General features: G+C 29.4%; 1 protein-coding gene across 1 annotated transcript; it reads left to right on the forward strand.

Moving 5' to 3' along the window:
• Positions 11915–13876, forward strand: LOC109347417 (ribulose bisphosphate carboxylase small chain F1, chloroplastic-like). Its single transcript, XM_019587259.1, has 3 exons — positions 11915–12124; positions 12322–12456; positions 13437–13876. The coding sequence occupies exons 1-3, from the start codon at positions 11960–11962 to the stop codon at positions 13665–13667; spliced, it is 531 nt and encodes a 176-aa protein (XP_019442804.1). The 5' UTR covers positions 11915–11959; the 3' UTR covers positions 13668–13876.

The raw sequence follows: 23321 nt of genomic DNA on the forward strand, positions 1-23321 counted from the left end.
TTATTATCAAGAACATGAATTTAATATGTCGGCATAATCACTTTAAAGGTATATTTTCCAGTTTAATATAATTTGTCTTTCGGGCATAACATATTAAAGTCTAGACATAACTTATTAGTAAATCCATATTCTGCATAATTTATGTATGATATCCAAAGTTGTTTTCATTACTGTAGCACATATACATGATGGGGAAATCGCAAGCTAATGAGAAGATTTTTAACTATAATGATATTGTTTTGAGACAATCTGTTTTAGACATCGAATTATCGAGTTTTATTTAACTTATCTTTCTTCATGTCATTCTTCTCGTGATATCTTTATGGTTCCACCATCCATTCCATTTTGGAAAATGAAATGTCCCGTCATCTCAAAAATTTCATAGAGCCCCTTCAATTGTCTGATAAGAAATTGATTATATTTCTCATCAATGATAATAATGATGTTAATTAACATAGTTGAAGATAGATTACATCATAGACAAAATTTTTGAAAAAATAAGGCCTAAATAATCCTAAATCATTTCCATTGCTATCTACTAAAATTATATTTTAATTGTTGTAATCCTAAATAAATAATGTCTACTTTATTTTGAAAAAACTCTAAGTATGTAATTACATTGTTCTCATAAATAAAAAAACTCTTAAGTATGTAATTACATTGTTCTCATTTCAATTTCCATTTATTACTATTGTTTATACATTTCCATTACAATCTATTAAAATATTTTAGCAGTTTTAATTTTTAAATAATTAACGTCCCTTTATTTTGAAAAAATAAAAAATATTTAGTTAAACTATTCCTATTTTCATGTCCATTTATTACTTACATTTCATTCCTATTTATTAAAATATTATTTTTGAAATTGTCATACTAAATGATTGAAGCCACAATTATTTTGAAAAAACTAAGTAATTAATTCCAATGTCACCTTTCATATGATTTTTTTTAAAAAATAGGAAATAATAAACCACTTATATTAACGACTAATAAGAAATAATATATTAGAAAAAAGAAAAAATGATAAACCGGATACATTAAAAAATAGTCAGAAATAATATCACATAAATAAACAAGTTCTCCACGTGTACACCTATATTTAATTGGTGTGATCCTAAATAATTAATGTCTCATTTATTCTAAAAAAACTAAAAATTTAATTACAATGTTCTTATTTTCATTTATTACTACTGTTCATACATTTCCATTGTTATCTTTAAAATAATATCCTAGAAATAAAATAAATAATATTCTAACAAGAAATGATATCCTAGAAATAAAAGAAGTAATAAATCAGTTACATTATCAAATAATCAGAAATAATATCCCAAAATTATCTTTGTTGGAAATTGTTTGAAAATGATGGTTTTAAAGTGCATTTCGAGCATATTAATGTGGCCATTAATGGGGATCTTGAGGGTGTGAAATGAAAAAACTCCCTAAGTCTCACATTGCTTGGACGAGAGAAGTTAAAAGACTTTATAAGTCTTAAATTACAACCTTGGGATGTACCCCAGAGGTTCAATGGGTTTTGTGACTGGGTGATGAACCACACAAACAATATCCCTCCACACACGTGTCGCACTACCACCACACCGAAATTACGTTACACCACTTACACTCAATCTCATCCATTTATTTCTTTAAATCCAATAGACAAAAATGGTGAGTGAAATAAGTGATGAGAGAGAATGAGAGAAATCTTAGATGACTTTTAAATCTAATCATTTTTGTCCATTAGATTTAAAGAAATGAATGGATGAGATTGAGTGTGACTAGTGTAATGTAAATTGGGTATAAACTGATCCCTCATCTTTTCTCAATATGTTTTTTAAATTAAATTTAACACAATTCATTATCACAAAATATATTAATGATGAGACCATTTCCTAAAATTAAACAATCAGAAATAAATCAAAAAATATAAACCAAATATAAAATAAATCAATTTATTATAAGTCATAATACAAGTAGAAGAACAATATCAATGCAAAATAAAAATAACATTAGTAGAGGTAAATTGCTAATTTTATTCCTTTACACAAATGTAACTCCTTTATCTATACTACTATATAAAGGCAAAACATTCCTCAAGGGATTTTAGGTAATTTAACAGAAATAATTTCTATATTCCAACTTTATCTTTACTACTAACAAATCATATATCTAATGTTCATATATCATGCACTATGTATTCAAGGTCATATTTGAATTTATAAATTATTAGGAATGTCATTTTTTTTTTGCTAATAACACTTTCTTCTATATTTATCCTTTCATTCATAGCTTTGATGACTATTGTTGGTCATTTTAAATATTTCCACATTTTTTACAAAGAATAATATCATTATTCTTTAATATTTTTATGACTATCATTTTTGCCTTATTTCAATGTATGATTTGAGCCTTTCATATAAATACTCTTTGAATATGTAACTGGTTACAATACAATAATTTTATATATATATATATATATATATATTCATATTTTATGTCAATTCAAATACATGTTTCAACAATTTAATGTACTAAAAGTTTATATCTTATATGTTATAACTACCACCATACAATTGATTGTTAACGGTAACTGATATTCTAAACATTTACTCTACCAAATATTCCAAATTTTAAATATTCTAAATTGATGTTTCTCTTTTATCCAATTTCACATCACTTTCTCATTTCATTTTCTCGAGATATGTTTTTTCTTCTCACCGTCATCATTGTTAGGGCGTAATGTTAAACTTCTAATGTACGATTTGCACATCTACTTTACTTTTTATTTCCATATTCATTCTTATTCTTAGGTCTTGGATTCATATATGTTTTAGTTGGAAAAGTCATGTCACCACCATTGTGGTATGAATTTATTATTTTCTATTGTTCATATATTTCTTTTGTTACCCTTTTATTACTTGTGATTAGTGGTGTGATGAATGAAAAACAAACTCTTATTTGTTGAGCTTTTTTATCTTTCTTGATCTATGATGACTACATGTGTAATAAATATGATTATTCTTCTAAGATGCACTGTTGCAATTATTGATACATTTCTAACATTATCTTAGACCTTTCTTACATAAAATCATGTAACCAAGATGCATCACTGCATGTTTTGGATGTGCTACAATTATAGACTCATGAACATCTTCAAGTGATATTGTAACTATATGATATGAAATATTATACTCCTTTAATGATAATTTCTATTGGCATCTTTTCCGTCATAGGTGTCATTCCTTATAAAAATAAAAATAAGATGATGGTCTTATCCCACAACGTAATTTTTAATTCCTTTTTTGACATAGCTTTCATGTTAAAGTAAGCATTTTTGTTAAGTGTTGATCATTTCTTTTATCCTCCCGATTTTTGGTTGCAATATATAGGTTTGAAACAAACTGCAGGAGGAAAGAAATGCATTTTAGTAACATTTGACATGACTTTTGGTTATGGACTACCTCAAGGCTCATTTTGGAAATTCAACAAAATCAACTAAGTCTTTATCCAAAAAATTACTATATTTAACATGTCTTATCATATTTGACATTTGTGACACGTAAACTACATGTTCCAAACAAATAAGAAAGTAGATTGACATGCATGGGAGTGTCTATCAACATGCTAGTCATAATAAAATAAATTCTTAAATATGTTACTCCTTTAGACAATTCCCTCATTTTTTGTGATTTGAACAAATTCGTAAATAAAAATATATTAATATGCATAGTTGCAAATGTAAAAAAAATATTATCATCCAATGCATATAAAATTATTATCTTCTCCTCTATTTAGTAATTTTGTTTTTAAGTCAAACAGATTATCACACATTTCCTTATTAACTATAATATCATAACTCATTCTATTAATAATAGTATTAAATTCATACTATTTAAGTTTTAACAATAATTAATTTCAACAATTAGTATTAAAATTGATTATTTTGAAATAAATTTATTATCTATCATTTTTTAAGTGACAAAAAATATCAACAAATTTTCTTATTAATTTAATATCATAATTCATTCTATTAATAATAACAACGAATTCATACTATTTAAGTTTTGAAAAATGATTAAATGATATTAATTGGGGGTGTTTTAAGATCTACAATTTAAATGCATAATAACTACATATTCTACTTAGCATTTTAAAATTTAAAAAATGATTAGATGATATATCTAGTGGTGTAAGATCCTGTTAGATCCCTAGGATGACAAAAATGTCAAGGATTTGATTCCTAGGGGGCAGCCACGAACTCCGAAAAGAATTAGTTCCTAATCCAAAAGGTGAGGCGATACCCTTGGTAGTACCAAAAAAAGTTGAGAATATTTTAATAAGATTGAATTCAGACTATTTAAGTTTTAAAAATAATTAAATAAGATTAATTGAGAATGTTTTATGATCTAGTTAAATAATAGTATTAAAAATTATTAATTTGAAATAAATTCATTGTCTATCATTTTTTAAGTGAGGTAGAATGTCCATAGATTTTCTTATTAATTGTAATATCATAGCTCATTCTATTAATAATAATAATATATTCCTACTATTAATTGTGTAATTACATCATATTATATTTATCGTTTTAAAATCTAAAAATGGTTAGATCATATTAATTAAGAATATTTTAAGATTTATTTAAATGTGTTTCATAAAATTTTAAAACATAATTTTAAGTAGAAACAAATTAATTTTAATAAAAATAGCAAATAACCACAATCAGCAAGTCAAGGATGCATTACTGAGAATGAATCTAATTTGGAGAAATTTCTTAACATCCAAAGGTAAAAATCTGAACTTTTAAGTTGATTGTCAAATTGAATGACATATCAGTAATTGAAAAGAGGAAGACAATTTCTACCATATATTTGTAGCATCATTATTAAGCTTTTAAAATAAACAAAATAGACAGTACACCATATTACAATAAAATAGATATTACTTTTGTGTCTATCACCTCATTATTCACGTACCCTTCTTGGAAAATTAATATTTAAAAGTAGAAATAAATCAACTATAAAAAAAAATCAAACCCAAAATCAAACTGAAGAAGTGAAAGATGCATTGCAGATAATGATCATAACTTGGAGGAGTTCTTTCGCACCTTGAAAAGTAAAAATCAAAACTTTTAAGTTGATTGACAGATAGAAGAACATAACTTCCACCATATATTTATAACATCATTATTAATCTTTAGAAATAAACAAATTAGACAAAATTAATAATAAAATAAGAGCACTAATGTTTGACATTAGACGAAATCGAATACTCATAATATGAAGATTAAACAATTAGAAACTTCCAAACAATATAGAAAATACTCATAACAAAGATAACAAAATGGCTTACCACAATACCAGATGATGAAAATGATTTTGTTGGGATGCTTGAAATATGTGATTGTGTTAGTCTCACATTGTCTGGTATTGGAATATAATAGAGTCACCAATGTTATATATTGGACTCAAGTCCTTGTTATAATATGCATCAGATATAAGCACAAAAAAGAAACACCACATGGACAGGTGGGTCCATGAGTATGCTAGGGTTTGTAATCCTTATTCTATAATAATATCTTGGTAGCCGCTCAGCGCTCCCAGGGACGTAGACATAATTGGTCGAACCCCGTTAACAAATTTTCGTGTTTCTTCTCTTCTATTTATTCTATGCTCTTTATTTGATTGTTTGTGGCTAATGATGCGCAACGATCGCTTCCGCTACACCAACAATTGGTATTAGAGCCAATTGGTAGATGGCTCTTAACCCAAACGTCAAGTAATGGCTAAAGAGGGTGAAGGCGTGATGGCTAGACAAGGTGCATCAAAGGTAATGGCAAATATAAAGTAGATTTGTTGAAGGAAAAGGAAACATGGCAGAATTTTGGTGTGGGCGATGTATATGTTGATCCAGAATCCCAGAAGTTTATGTATTGAGTTAGGATCAAGATGGAGATAGGGACTCATGTGTTGAGTTTGACCCAGAGGCAGATGCTGACAATATCTCTCTAGATGTAGAGCGAATGTTCTCATTTGAGATGAGAAGTTGAATATCCTAATGGCGTGTCTGAGACGTCATAGTGAATGATATTAATTGTTAGCAGGTCTACAAAAGCACAGAGGCGCTCACTGACTTTGATGTAGGGTGTAATATGGGCATTGACTTTGATGCAAGTTGTAACATGAGCATTGGTAGAGATGTAGGGGTGTGATATGGGCATTGACTTGGATGCAAGGATGTGACACAGACATTAGTTAGCATTGACGCAATGTGTGTGTTGTGTGTATACTCCTTATGGTGGAGTATGATAGTTCTTTTGAACTAGGATTGTCGGTGTAGACAATGATGGTAGCGGTTGAGGCTTTCCAAGGAAGCTCCAAGGTTTAGTTTGACTGAGTATTGAAGAGGAAGATTGTTGGTCCAATATATCGAAAGACTTCCTAGCAATAGGTGGCTAGGCGGCATGTTCCATTTCATGGCAGTACGGGAAGTTGCAGTACAAGTTTGGAGAGCTAGGCTCATGGTAACATAGTCAGGGATACTCAGAAGGTCTATGTTATAGGGGAGCAGTTAAAGAGAATTAGACATTGAACAAGGTAGAGTCATATATTCACTAAGGTGGAGATTCTTGTGTAGATTTCCTAAGGAGCGAGATATTCGTCTATTTCAATCAAGGTGGAGATTGTTAGAATGCTTGAAATATGTTATTGTGTTAATCTCACATTGTCTAGTATTGGAATAGAGTAGAGTAACCAATGTTATATATTGGACTCAAGTTCTTGTTATAATGTGCAGCAAATAAAAGCATAAAAAAGAAACACCCCATGGGCAGGTGGACTCATGGGTGTGCTAGGGTTTGTAATCCTTATTCTATAATAATGTCTTGGTAGCCACTCAACGCTCCTGAGGACATAGATACAATTGGTCAAACTCCGTTAACAAATTTTCTTGTTTCTCTCTTTTATTTATTCTATGCTCTTTACTTTATTGCTTGGGCCAACACTGCGCAACGGTCGCTTCCGCTGCACCAACATATTTCAACACTAAAACTCCATATGTTTGAAAAATACATGTTTTGGATCAGATCTAGAACATTAGTATGTGTGGATAAACTTTGATGACAGTTGTGAGAGTCCAAATATATTCAAAATTATATAAGTTGTTTTTTATTTTATGGCTTTTATCTCTTTGCTTGGTGAAAAATGAAATAAAATCATAATTACTAGTGAAGATCTCGTTAGGTTAATTCATGAATGATGAAATCTACAAAAAAAATGAATCATGAAAAAATGAAATGAGTATAAAATCATATCTCGTTTGATGATGGAAGAAAATAGAATTGTTTAATAAATATGAAAAAATGTAGGAGAAGTAGTTTGTGAGTTTTAAAAGAAGAGAAGATTAAGAAGTAAATTGAATTTACCAAGATATTCGGTGAAGAAAATGGTTTCCGCATTAAAACCCCCATCAGTTTGAAATATACATGTTTTGGATCAGATCTAGAACTTTAGTATGTGTGGATAATCCTTGATGACAATTGTGAAAATCAAAATATGTTTAAAATTATATCAGTTTTTTTTTCCTTTTACGGCTTTTATCTCTTTGCTTGGTGAAAAATGAAATAAAATTATATCTACTAGTGAAAATCTCGTTAGATCAATTCATGAATGATGAAATCTATGAAAAATGAATAATGAAAAAATGAAATGAGTATAAAATCATACCTCATTTGATGACGGACGAGAATAGATCTAATTATTAAAGATGAAAAAATGTAGGAAAAGTAGTTTATGAGTTTCAAAAGAATAGAAGATTAAGAAGAAGATTGAAATAAAATAAGAATAGAGATATAAAAGATTATTTAATGGAAATAACTTCTTCTTTGGACACTTATCACATATATTCATATTAAGATAGTAGAAGAGGAATACAGTGTGTGAGAGTTTATTATAAGAATATGTGGCATGTTTTGGAGGGAAAAAATTTAAGGAGTGACTGACATATGTCCATGATGACATGGCAATGACATTTTTTTGTTATATAGTTAATAGATTTGTCTGTTAGCAGGTACCCACATTTGAAAGATAGATTGTTGAGTATATTCAAGTGTGAAGCCCCACAATGGATATGAGGGAGGAATGAAAGAGTTTATAAGTGGAGAAGGCCCATGGAACCATTGCCTTAAAGTTTTGTTTCAAGATATGATATCTCACTTGTGACATTCCACTCATCCCATAACACCATAACAATGGAACTCCCCATTGGTCGAAGACTTCCCAGTCATGGCTGTGTCCAATAATAACTAGTAGTAATGGGATTTTGTCAAGTGAATTACTGAGAGTACAAAACCCATAAATAGATTACAAACAAGGTTTGAAATAACGGTTTTGGAAACTATGGAAACCTTGTCACTTCAAAAAAATTGTAGACATTTATGGTCGATGCAGCCACAATTGTGATCATGATACAGTTTTGGTGACTAAAAAAACCTTCACACATTGTTGTCTATAGTATGCATTGAGTTAGATAGTGATCGAATCCTATGATATCAATTTTTATATCATTCTAAATATACAGATGAAAAGGGGATATATATGAAAGCATAAGGTAATCTTGAACAAAATCTTTAAAGATATAATAAATGAAAAGATGATAAATATGATAACAGGGGATAAATCTAATCATAATATTCGAAGATAATCATATAATAACACTAAAATTAAGATTAATAGGAAACCATGAGAGCAAAAATGAAATGACTGAAGACGCCACACAACTATCTGCAACCTTGCTTAGAAGAAGAAGAATGTCTACCACACTTAAGGCTTTGGTTTCCATGGGAATGAGTAGTTAAACCCCTTTTGTTTGTGACTAGATGTAACTAGTTAAACTCGTATCCAATATGAATTTGTGCTTTTAATATTATTTCATTATTTTTCATGTCTACTCTTGTTTTTAATGTTTGTTTGGTGTTACAACCCAAAGCATCATTTAAGGTTGGAATATGTGTAATGAGATTTCCCTATTTAAACTAGACCTAGAGTATGTCATCAAGTAACATGATAATTCTTGAAAGGGAGTTAATTGAACTAGCCATTATAACGTGCAATTTATTATGATTGATTAATTGATTAATTTGTCAATTGATTGAGAATTGTTTGATTAATTCATTTATCTTTTTATGCAATGAATTGGTAAATAGATAAAAATTGGTGGTAATAAGTTCATAGGAATAATTATATGTAATATGTCAATATATATTGGATACTAGAGGTTGAATGGTGAAGTCTAATCTTCGGTTCTTGACCATCAATTCAAATTTATTATCTTTTGCTCTTGTTTTACTTTTACTTTCATTAATTACTTTTTTCTACCAAAACTATTATTCACCCAATTTAAGTAGGTTTGCTAAACAATTTAATATCAATCAAGTTCTTATGGATATGATATTATTTATATAATTTTTTCAACCCGTTAATTAAAATAACAACCAATTTACTGGTTATCAGTAGCGATCGTGGAACCAAATTTAATCTAGTAGAATTACGGATCAAGAGGATTTAGTAACTTCTTGATTGAAAGGATTTATTTACATCTTTTATGTCAAGAAGGAAGGGTGACATGAAATCCATTAAGCCTAATGTTTGACGTGCTTAAGGAATCTATGGAGGCACTATATCTTATTTAGTTCTCTTCCTTGTCACATGTTATTAGTAAGTCAAAAAGAAAGTAAAAGATTTTGAGGCAAAAGGAATGAGAAGGGCAAATAACTGAAGGAGAATTATGTAGAATTTTAGGGTAAACAAGTCCATTGAAAAACAACTTCTTTCATTACATCAAGTAGAACAATCAAACTTGTTCAGGTACTAGCTTCATTGCCAAACTTCAGTGCATGGTTTAGGTGCTGAAAATGGCAACTAAGTTACTAACAACTTCATTAATAGCAACTTCTCATTCATTAACTTTTGGGAAAGGCTACTCTAAAATAAGCAAATTAAATAAAACGTATCCATCCTTAATTTTGGTAAATTAAATAGAAATTTCAATCCACTAAATATTCTAAGCATAGATACAAACCTTATTTGCTTATTGTGGAATACATGACTTCTAATTTTTAAGCGTTATCTTATGCAATGCACTTTTAAGATAAGGTTGTTGCATTGTTTGGTTGTGTGCATTGATTTACTAATGAGTACAATCATGTGTGGATCTTATATTATGAACACACATGTTTGGTCAATAAGCAACCGAGCATGATAAGCCAAACCATCCTCTCCACCACCCCTTCTCCCATGTGCACATTTTTCTTATCTATATTGCTAGTGTGACTTTGAAACAAATCTAACAAATAAAACATGTATATACTAATATACTTATAAAAATATATGTATATACTTATCAAAAAACAAGTATATATGCTACGTACTGAAATTTTGAGTTAATACTAAAAGGATTACCCCTTAATGGTAAATAAAGAAACATATTTTAGCTAACCTACAAAAAGGGATAAGATAAGAGAGTATGTTGAAAGGGTTCATCTTTTTTTTGCTACCCTACAAATTCACATTTTCTTTTATCTCCATGAGAATCAAACTCTACCTGAATTTTACTCCCAACATATAAAACATTACTGCAGCCAATGGACAAAGGGTATTATTGATCATAGCTGGCAATTTTTCTTATTAACAATGGATACTAAATTCATCTTCTTACAACCCACAATTTTCTTGTTAACCATGTATATTGTGTACTAAATTCATTTTATTGCAACCCACATATCAAAAGTTCATCTTAAAAAAATGTCTTCTAATAATATAGAAAAATTGACAAATCCCACAAAATTCTAATAATATTATTAACTTATCTTATACATATACTTTTGTTTGCTCACCAAAGGAAAGATAATTCAATAAGAAAACACAAGAGATGCTAACACAACATATGATCAATAATTACAATACAATAACACAAATTAATGCTCCAACTAGAAAATGTTACAGATACATATACTTATATGCACCAATATTGATAGAGTATCTTATTAGTCCATATGCATATTCTTAAAAAATATAAGTTTAGAATTAAGATAAAATATGTGCAATGCATATATAAATATATAATTATTCTTCTTAAATTCCAAATAAATAAATACTTTTTGTAGATCACTAAATATAAAATTTAAATTATATTGTCATAAAAGTGATTATTTATTATCCACAAATAGGAATAATATAGATTTTGTTTAATCATTGATCATTACTAAATGCATTTCTTTTTCAATCTCTATGCAATAGACATATATATTTGTCTTTTCTCTATCTACAACTCCATTTGATTGTTATGTTTCTCTTCTCTACTTGTAATTATCTAGTATTTGTCTTTCATTTTTTCCTCTTAGAATATTTCTTTATGTTATTTTGGGTATATATCATAATTTTTTTAAGAGAGTAAAAAATTATCCAAAAAATATTGGAATTATAATTTATTTTTTAAAACTTGATACTCCATGAATACATGCATAAGGTATGGAAGAATGTTGATATCAAATACCTATCAAATATATCGAAGTATTGATACTTCATAGTTCATACTATACTTCTTACCATTACAGATTATGTTCACTTAAAATGGTTGAAAATTGAAATAACTCAGAAAACAAAAATATCTTACTCCTCTGAATCACATACATACATTTTTTCAAGGAAGAGATAAGATTGTGAATCTTCCGCCACGTGTCATTTCCATATGGTACCTAATGATAATGTTACATTTCAAAAATTTCCACTTTTGTGTGGCCAATAATGCGATAATGTCATCACTTACAATATCCAACGGTTAAGTTTCACCAACAACAAATCCTCTTTATTTTATACCATAGGATTAGAAATATTCATATTCCACCATTATATATAGTAAGTTTGTGCAGAAACCAAAGCATAAGTGCTTAGTAGAACTAAGAAAAATGGCTTCCTCTATGATTTCTTCCCCAACTGTTACCACTGTTAAGGCCACCATGGTTGCTCCATTCACTGGTCTCAAGTCCATTGCTACCTTCCCTGTTACTAGAAAGGCTAACAATGACATCACCACCCTTTCTAACAATGGTGGAAGAGTGCAATGCATGAAGGTAAATCGTAAATTGTGGTTGTAGTTATATTGTGTTTATAACAATTACGTAAAATTTCAAGAAAAATTTATTATGGTCACCATGCAATTGTGGATAATTCTATAACGATAATATTGTGACTGCAATTATGGTTGCCGAATAACTTGTAATATTTTTATTGACTAACCCTTTTTATTGAATTTTGTGCATGGTATTAGGTGTGGCCACCCATTGGGTTGAAAAAGTTTGAGACTCTTTCTTACTTGCCACCACTCACCACAGAGTCTTTGGCAAAGGAAGTAGATTACCTTATTAGGAATGGATGGGTTCCTTGCTTGGAATTTGAGTTGGAGGTTAATTTTCCTTCTGCCTCTTTCTCTTGTTTTAGATGTTACTCACACATACATGATTATTTTGTATTTATCATAATTATAGAAAATTGTAAGAAAATGTTATTGACTAAGGATTATCCATGGGAGAGAAAGGTGCTACATAAATAAAAGGAAAAACAATATCCAAAACACTTTTATCATTTTATTCACAAAATAATATTTTTGTCACAGAACTTCACACTCCAATAATAAAGTGAAAGTTGAGGTCTATAATTTAAAGCAATAAATTTACCTCTTTTCTTTATATCTAACTCCGAGTGAGACATATCTCAAATGCTAGAGAAAATGAGATCTAGAGTAGGAGGATATTTTAATCTTTTAAATTGTGGGTACAAGAATTACATTGCATTTATTACTACTTATTACAATTTGGGTTGGTGTGCCATTCCCTATATCACATTGTAATTTAAAACATTATACATTTTACTAATAGGGTTATCATTATTGCATTTGTTACTATGATTATTGTAATGTAAAACATTATACCTTGTAGTAATAGGCATAACACCAGTATCACAAACTTTCTAACAGCATTATGTTATTGACTTTAATTTATCAATAACATTATTAATCATCCCAATCATAGCACAACTATGCCATATATATCTCATGAGACACCATATATTTCCACCTATGCTATAGTACAACACATCCTAAATATTAACAATTTTTTTGGTACTACCAATATTATTCCCACATTTTGGGTAAGATACTAATTCTTTTTGGGATGTACGATTGTCTCACCCAACAAGTGTCACTCACGAGAATTGAACCCTAACCTTTTGGTCATTTTGGGATCTAACGTAGTCTTACACTAGTAGATCAATGTCGTGTTGGTAATAAATGTTAACAAATAATGAAAAGATGGTATTATAGATTCTTAATTATGAACATTGATGGGTAATTTGTTTGTTTATTTTGCATGCTATGTGTGTGTATAGCATGGTTTTGTGTACCGTGAGCACAACAAATCACCAGGATACTATGATGGAAGATACTGGACAATGTGGAAGTTACCTATGTTTGGATGCACTGATTCAGCACAAGTGTTGAAGGAACTTGAAGAGGCTAAGACGGAATACCCAAATTCCTTCATTCGTATCATTGGATTCGACAACAAGCGTCAAGTTCAGTGTGTCAGTTTCATTGCCTACAAGCCCCCAAGTTTCTAAGTTTCTTAAATTTGCATGCAATTTGTACTTAACCATTGTCATGAGAACTACCTTTTGTTTTTAAATTCCAACCATGTTTGTTTGTAATTTTTGGTTTTTGAGGTTTCATCCTGTACTTTGGTTTCTGATTTCGGATTTCATCGATGGATGAGAACTTATGAATAAAATGTGTCTTTTATTGTCAAGAGAAACCCATTATCCTTTATTTACTTGCAGATGGGTTGAAATTATGCTTATTAGAAGGAAAAAGCTATGAGATTGTCTATAAAATAAACAAGCAAGGATATATCAATATATGCATTTTATCAAATTAATAGTGGATATATCTTCATTTGTTTAAGGTATTAGAGGATTATGTTGAGAATTAAGTTTCACATTATCTGCCTTATTCTCTTAGGTGTAGTTTGAATAGGTTATTCCTCATTGAGATGAAAACTTACATAGTCTAATGTGTTAAACATTAGTTAAGAAGGGCTTTTACTTTGTCACACATTTCAGGCATAAATGTTCTTATTATTTGGTCCTCCAATATATCTAAAAACATAGTGCACACATGCAGTTTCTTCAAAATAATAATAAATTAAATTTCTACACATTGTCAAGAAGATCCTAAACTTCAAAAATCAAATATGAATGATAGAATTCTTGGTTACCATGGATATTTTTATATTTTTTATTATGAGTAATATTTACATACAACTTTTGCACTTTCTTAATGGGATATAGTTGTGAAGGGATAGTAACTTATCTTGACTCTTTGGGCTGCATTAATGCTTAGACTTGACCCTTTAGGTATCTATATTTGTGGACAAGGATTCATTAAGATAAAGAACTAGATAAGAACTGCTACCACCTTTAACACCGGAAGACCCTACGTTTATCAAACTTGACAAATACAAGGACCATAGGATTTCATATATACCTTTGGAAACTTGAAATTATGTAGGACACGCTCTATTCATGCTTTACACAATTATACTTCAATTTAAGGAGAATAATAGAGAAAACTTTTTTCCAGGGAGGCAAAACTTATTATAAAATATTTTAAGAGAGATTAGTCTTAACAAAATATTTGAAGAGAACATTTTAAAAATAAAGACCAGATGGCCTTGCTAAATATGTGTGGAAGGTCTATCTTTTTTATTCATTATTTATGCACTAATAGTAGTGGAAAAGTTTTTATATTGTTGATGTATCATTCACCCTTTATATTTAATTATTATTAAATTTTAAATGTAAATAATACAAATGAATATTAGATTATATACTAGAGTGAAAAAATTATACTCAATATTGCACTCTTTTACTATAGTGTCTAGCTTGATTAGGGATGGCAAGTGAATAGATCAAGGTTGGGTTTGTATTTGCCTAACCCGAACCCGGCCATAGCAAGACTAAAAAAATAGATTATCATCCTCGCCCACGTTTGATTCAAGTCATTCTAACCATATCAAACTCACCTAGTGTTCTTCTACGTGGTGTCAGAACTCAGAAGGTTGAGGCGGGCAGTAGCCGGGCTAGAGGTCTTTCCTTAAGTTCCCGAGCTAAGCTTGGGTCGGGCAATAGATGGGCAAGAGTACTGCTTGGAGTTGCTTGAGTTGAGCTTGGGCTGGCAATAGCAGGGAAGGATAAAGGGTGATAAATGGCAAGAGTAATAGCTCAACATATATGGGAATGATGTTCTTCCTTATAGGGTAGATCCCATAATTATAGTGGGGTGGATGGAATATTCTCTTGCTAATGATATTGGCATGACCGACCATTTGGGTTTGTCGATCTACTTTGACTGATTTGGAGACTGCTCTATCCATGTCTGGTGGCCTGATCAGACTATACTTTGAGTATAGTTAACTTATAGCCTGTAATAGGCTTAGAAGCCGTAGTTTAGACATGTCCTTTCTATAAAGCAGTGAGTTAGGTGAGAGTTGCAGGCGACATGCAGCATGTGTCTGTCGTAGGTGGTGTGGCAACCATGTGTTGGCAGAGTGACAGAGAGGTGGCAGAGGTTTGGTCAAGTATAGGCTCATGGGATTGTGTCTGAGCGACGATGGGTCTTCTGGTGTAGTTCGGTTGGTCAGCTTGCACCATAAGTCCTTGTAGTATAAGTCCTCATCAGGCACTCGACCTTGGCCGACCTTGAGTACCCTAGCCCAGTTAAGAGTAGAGCAATTTAACAGAGGTGGAACACCTGCAACATACTACTTATATTTTTTCTCTGTTACTCATATGTTATATAACTAGAACAATACTATAATTTGAAATTAATTATATAAATCGAGTTTAAGTCAGGTTAAGGGTCTAATATCACCTATACCAAATCCGAACCTAATATTTTAAATTAGAAAAAACTATAATCCAAAAAAATGAGTTTTATTTGTTAAATTTGTGCTAAGTTCGAATAAGTACCCACAAATTTTAGTTATGTTCTTATCCTTCAGCAAGCATAAGTGAGATCATAACTTTACTATTAGGTTATGATTAAGACTATCATTTTAATGTGTCACGACTCATATAACTTTTACTTATCATGAGATTGATTTCTTTAATTTATTTTAAAAAAATCTTGGAAATTTCTTGACATTTCAGCATCCTTGACATTTCAGCCAAGCGATTGTAACTCCTTCATAACAAGAGAAAACTTCTCTAGACACAGCCCAAACACGTCATCTTTAGAGATACAATTAAACAATGACACGTCATTAAATTGTGGGTTTCACTTTATTAATTCGGATTCTTTTTTAATACTCTTTCTCTTTTTCTCTTCATTCTCTCCACCATTAAATTGTGGGTCCCACTTCATTAATTCAGCTTTAATGGTGGAGAGAATTGAGAGGAAGAGAGAAAGAATATGAAAAAAGAATCTGAATTAATGAAGTGAGACCTATAATTTAATAATGTGTCATTGTTTAACTATGTGTTTCTAAAGATAACGTGTTAGGGCTATCTCTAGACAAGTTTTTCTCCCGTAACAAATGTCATAATCAGTCTGCCTTGGAAATTTAAGTTGTGGGGAGAGATATACATAATTTTTTATTTAAGCTAAAAGTATGAGTAATATATATCTTATGATTAGGTAAAATGTTTAAGAAATAAAATCAAATTGACAATTCAAGTCTCACCCAACCAAAATACTAACATAATTAGTATTTGTCGATAAAAAAACATAAGTAAAAAAATCTATAATATTAAAAACATAATTTACATATTTATTGTGGCATACTTATTTAAATTATATACAGAATTTTATAAGCAAAACTACTAAATTAATCATCTAAGTTATTTTTTGTTTTTAATTTGATAATGTAACTTTTTTTATTGTTCCATCTTTGTCCTGCCAATTAATATGTTTTTCTTCAAACTCTTTCAATTCTCAATTAAAACTCACAATATTGGTATCATTGTGTTCAGAATGAAAAGATTTACAAATTCTCCCTGTGTGAATACACACCATTAAAAATTGAATTTTAAACTTGGAAAGTAATAAAAAAAACAACTTATATGATCCATTTGAAAATATAAATAACTTAAAGGGCTAGTTCAAAAATAGAAAATAACTTAACATCTATTAGAAAAAACATTTGGTACCAATTTAGTAGATTTGCCTACTTTCATATTATAACAAGAGTTTAATGCATGGGCATGGACACTGTGGAGTTTTACTTAGTCCTCACATCAATCTTCACTCTGTACATTATTTTTATTTTAAAGTTAATAATCATAAATAAATTAAAATTGGTCTATATGTATTTGATATTATATATAATTGGTTTTAAGTTCAGATAAAAAGTAAAAGTTAAGTTAGACAATCAATAAGTAAAATAAATCTTTGTTGAATTTTATGATACTATAATTATAGTAAGATGGAATGTTAATATATAGAAAAAATTACTTGTGAGTGCAAAACCAATTAGATGATTAATAAAAGTGAGAGAGAGATTAAAAAAAAGCCATACAAGATTTATCCAATAACATGTTTGATTGCATGGTTTGGTAAATAAGGTTTTAAGGCTTTTACTTTTGAATGCCCTCTAAATATAATTTACATTCACACAATCAAACAACAAATATATATACTTTTAAAAAAACTTGGTGGGGCACTTGTCCACTATCACTAATGTAGATCCATCATTGGTCATAATCATATGTGATATATATGATTTATGATTTATTTGGTTGTTTCTGGTATATCCTCTCAATGATATATACAGCTATACACTGAACAGAAAATAGAAAACATGTTGAGCAAGTTGCTTTATTGATCTTTTATAATTAGGGCAGGTTCATTAGTTTAAGACATAGTAAATATTTCTAAAAGGAATAAAGTGTCTTCTAGTATAAGAAGATGAGTTTTATTTTTTTATTAGCAATGATATATTAAAAGAAAAAACGTTAGGAGAACAAGTGGTACTCCTATCCACGCAAAATTATACACGCCAATTCAAATCATGAAATGTGTTAGATAAGTTATCTCATTCATCCATTAAAATCATGAAATGTGTTATATTTAATGATTTTCTATAAAAATATTTCTAAAAACTAAACAAAGTAATACAAATGTCATACTCTTAGTGGTCAGAGGTGATAAGTTATCTCCTTATATGATGAGACATTTTATTCTCATTTATAAATTAAAAAACATTAATAGTTAGACGTTGATCTAGTAGTGTAAGACTTCATTAAATCTCTAGAATGACCAAAAGATTAAGGGTTCGATTTCTAAAAGCGATATTTGTTAGGAGGACAATCATATACTCTAAAATGGATTAGTTTCTTACCCAAAATATTATAAAGCCTTGGTTGTACAAAAAAAACATTGATCCCACATAGAGAAATTTCATGATTAGATGAATCCAAGCACTTCACTTTTTTACAAGAGTCTTTCTATTTGGTTTTGGTCGGCAATGGAGAGAAAACCAAAGAGAAAAGGGTCACAGGGCTTAGCCACTTGCATGTGCTGGGACAAAAACAAAAGGGACCATTACATCATGTTCCATTTTTATTACCATCACCAGTTCTTTGAAGTTTGCAATTCAGTCCTCAAATCAATATTCATTATAATAAACAAGTATATTGACAGACATTTTATTGTTCAAGGTTCCGTATTTACCTGTAAAATTTTACATGCTTTCAATGTCGAATATACTAATTTCAGATAGAGAATAATGTATCTTCTCATATCAAGAGATAACTTATCTTTTTCAGTTAGTAAAAATGTGATATGTGTTATTTTGTTTATTTTTAAAAACATTTTTATAGAAAATGATGAAACAAGACACATGTCATGATTTCATTGGCAGGAGGAGATAACTTATATCCTTATACCAGAAGATACTTCATTCCCTTTCGGATAACTTTGCCTATTATTTGTAAAAAAATGTGCACTAAAAAAACAGCCACTCCTTCCCCTCTTCTGTTTTATTAACACCTCACTCCAAATCCTTAACTTCCTGTTTAGTGCACTTTGCCACGTCTGGGTCTTAGTAATAAAATGTAATGATGAGAAAAGGGAACAACATTTAATTAAGAGAAATACGTGGTTGGTAAGTAATTAAAAGAAAATTTACATATATCATAAATAAATAGTATATATAATCATGTCTAACTTTGTGTGATGTAATTATAGACTATTAAATTGCATTCAACATAATCTAATGAAAAACATTATAATTATGCACTATTAAATTGCATTCAACATAATCTAATGACATAAAATCTAATAAGATATTTCAATTACATATTAAAGTCGTATTCAAAATTCAAATCATATAATTATGTAATATCTTCTATCATTTGATAATATAGTCGTAGAAATTCGAATGGATCTTTGAGTCTGATGTCCTTGTTTGAATGAATTCATGACCATCTTAATGGGGAACCAGGATCTTGTGTCACTAGACATTTTTGTCCCCATATCTAATTCAATCAAATCTTACCATATATATATATATATATAAATTGTATTTATGATTTTTCTTTTTAAACATGTGATAACTTTTAATTAGGACACAATAAGATATAAAAAGGGACGTGTGATCTTCATTTTTTAATGGTGTTCCCAATCAAATGATTCCATTATCATTTAAGAGTTTCAATTATTGGTAAAAAGAGGCATGGAAATCTTCAAATGAAATTGATCCAAAAAATGCTTAGTAAAAAATGAATGAGAATGAAGTGAAGAAATGAAATGAGATGGGTGTCTCATAAAATAATCTGATGAGTAAGGTGGAGAGTTAAAGGAATGAAGTGAATGAGGTTTTGCGTTCGAATCTTATTATAATAAATTCAAAAAAAAATATTATAAAGTAATTTGATGATTAAAGAGAAATGATAGTGAATGAAGTTGAGGGTTCGAATCTCTCTTGCAACATAGACTTTTTTATTCAATCATAAAGGGAGAAGAATGAAAATGGTGACTTGATTTATTAACTTCTAAAAATGATAAATGTAATAAAAATTATATTTGTTCAATTCCTTATATATCCTTTATGCATGTATTGCATTTATATAACAGTATAAATATTTCAAACTTATTAGTAGAACTAGTTTTTAACTCATGGCATGCAAGTATTGTTAAATTTTAACAATAGTGATTGTCTCCATGGTTGAAAATTTATTTATGCATTAATTTTCTGAAGGAAATTTTCTGGTTTAATTTCATTTTTTTGAGTAGTTGCACTCCTCAGATAAAGGGCTTGATAGATGTTAAATACATAATTACTATATAATAAGATAGTTGATTTTAACAACTCAGGTATGACAAAAGCTGAAAGTATTAGAGATATGAATAAAGATTTCTTGTCGCTTGCCTCATATACTTTTTGTGTTAAAAATAATATGATATGTAATTTAAAATTTTAAATATTTATTATTAAATTGTTTTTGTTATTGCAAATCTCTATTCCATATATATAATGATTGAATATACTTTCAGATTGAATTATATTGACACTAGATAGAGAGCATGTTTGTCCGGTTGTTTTGGTGGGTGTATATTAAGTGACCAGCCATGTAAATACAGGACCATAATCATACTTTTAAAAACAACAAAAATAGCTTGCTTTACTTTGATCACTTTCATCTTCTTCTACATCTTCTCTATTCCATTCATTGTTCCCATGAGCAATCCAATAAGTTGTTCCATGTGACATCATTAATTCATTAGACCCACATATTTTGACCCTTAGTGTGTACCACATTCATTCTTCATTTGCTACTAAAATATAAATTAACTTTATATTATTTAAACAATAGAACTAAATAAAGTGTATATAAAGTGGTACATATTTTAAGACAAAAAATGTACTTCTTACAAAATTTTAATCTTAAAGGTCTTCTCTTGGAATACACCTCACCAAATATTGAATGAAAATATTTTTGGAATGAGATCCAATCTAGTAATAGACTTTCTAATACTGAAATATGGGAGAATAGATAAATTTAAAAGTTCTTAACTTATTTAATTTAAAATAATAGAAAATTATGTGTTAGAATATGACCGTAGTATTAGACTTTTTAGCGTTGGAGAGGATCTCAGCCATTCATCGTAAATTGTAACTAATTTGTAGTGTATTGGAATTGTGGGGTATATATGCAAAATCATCATGTGCTCATGCATTTCAATGCACATGTATGAAGAGGACAATCTTCCTAGGCCAACTGCAAACTTATATAGTCCTAGGAGATGAGATAAGTACTATGGTTATCTATTGGTAATAGACATGCAATTACCCTCCCATACTTTTAGGGATAATGTGAAAGGCATTCTATTAGAATAATACAATGATGTTATTGAATTTAAGATTTAGATGAGACACATACATATAGGTAACTACATGATACATCACTAAAATATATGATAACAAGAAGCTAGTGAGATGAAATTGAGGGGAAGAGAGTTAGGTCTATAATCAAAATTGAGCATGTTCAATACCACCTCCACAAACAAAATAAGACATCAACAAAGATTATGTGAGTGTTGCATTGTTGGCTGCAATATTTATCAGTTGAGATAACCTCTCCTTGTAAAGCACAAATAAATAGGGAGACATGAGATCACACTAGTGGGTACCTTTTGTGCAACAAAAGGTTCAAGTTGTAAAAATTGTATCTCATATATAGGTTTAATAGTTAAATTATACTGACTAAATTTTGGAAGAAATGTCATTTTGTTATCATATTACTTCTATTTGAATAATAAATGGAATCAAATAGATATTATATTAAAAAATATGACTATTTCTAAAGTCATCTTACATGAATGGTTATGTAAAATGGTTTAACCTTTGGAAAGTCATTTTCCATGAAGAAAGGTATGTGATGAACCATTGTGTGAGACTTTTTCAAGACTTCATCTTCTTATATTAAAACTCTTAAATCTCTTGATTTATTACTTATGAATGATATGATATTCTAGAGTTTTTTATGTTTTGCATTGAGTTGTAATATGCACAACTAAGGTGTAAGATTGTTACAACAAGGTTAGTTCTTGGAAAAAAAAGACTATTTGGAGTGAGGTATCTCAAATTTAAATGAAGATGTGAGTTCTTTGTAAATAGAGTTGTTGTTGAGGGTAATTCAACAAGGGTAGATCTAGAATTGAGATAGGATTGTAAGTGGTTGCTTATATTCAAAAACTCATATTAAAAGTTTTTTCTAGTATAATCAATAAGGTAAGAAAGTAATCATTTTTAATCAGATAGCGAGGTAATTTATCTCAATAAATATCAATATCAGGAATCAAACATTTGACTTCTATATTAAAAGTATTACTATTGTAATTCCTTGTAAAATATTTGTCAACTCTTAACTTAAATTAATATAAACTGATTTTTTGGAGTTTTCAAACTGTCATAATTACACTCTAAGTCCAATTTTTATTTTAAGCTTTTAACATCAGTCCAAAGCATATAGTAACAGTACTGACATATAAATATCTCCAATTGGGGTATAATGGTAATAACGAATAGAAATAAGTTGGAGATTTAATGAAACTAAAACAGCAACTAAACTTGCCAAAAGTTGCATCATCAATCTTAGAAAATTGGAGTTGACTTACTTAAAATTGGTTCAAACAAAGATTGTCTAGAGTGGGTCCTTGGCTTGAATTATATACATAGGTTTATTCCTTGCTGCTTTTCTCAGCATTGGATTTGGTTGATATATCTCAATCCCTTGATTTGTGGTATCAATAATATTGTCTCTATTAGTGTGGCTATTAACAAAAGTAGATGATTCTCTTGTCTTTGGCTATTACAATTTCAGTATATTCAAAGTACTTCGTTCTCTACTAATATGGGCGTTGGATCAAGTGATACATATTTGAATCCCCTTAAGCAAGAACTCGGGTTCGAGTTTTGTGGATGGAAAAAATGTCCGTCGATGGAAAAAATGTCCGTCAGGAGAATTAGCCCTACGTACCTGTGGATATTACCGGTTCGGACAGGATTGCCTCCAGTGCGAGGATACATGTGGAAACAAAAAAGTACTTTGTTCTCTCTTGTTTTGTATTTGATTTTATAATAACTACATTATATGTGATAAGATACTAAAATTTGCTTAAATAGTAACATTAATGTTGGTCTAGTTGTGTAAGTTTCACTAGATTATTGTTTATTATACTGGGTCAAAAATTTATTTCTTGAGAGCAACATTTGT

Source organism: Lupinus angustifolius, chromosome LG05 (assembly GCF_001865875.1).
Source record: "Lupinus angustifolius cultivar Tanjil chromosome LG05, LupAngTanjil_v1.0, whole genome shotgun sequence".
Classification (NCBI taxonomy): domain Eukaryota; kingdom Viridiplantae; phylum Streptophyta; class Magnoliopsida; order Fabales; family Fabaceae; genus Lupinus; species Lupinus angustifolius.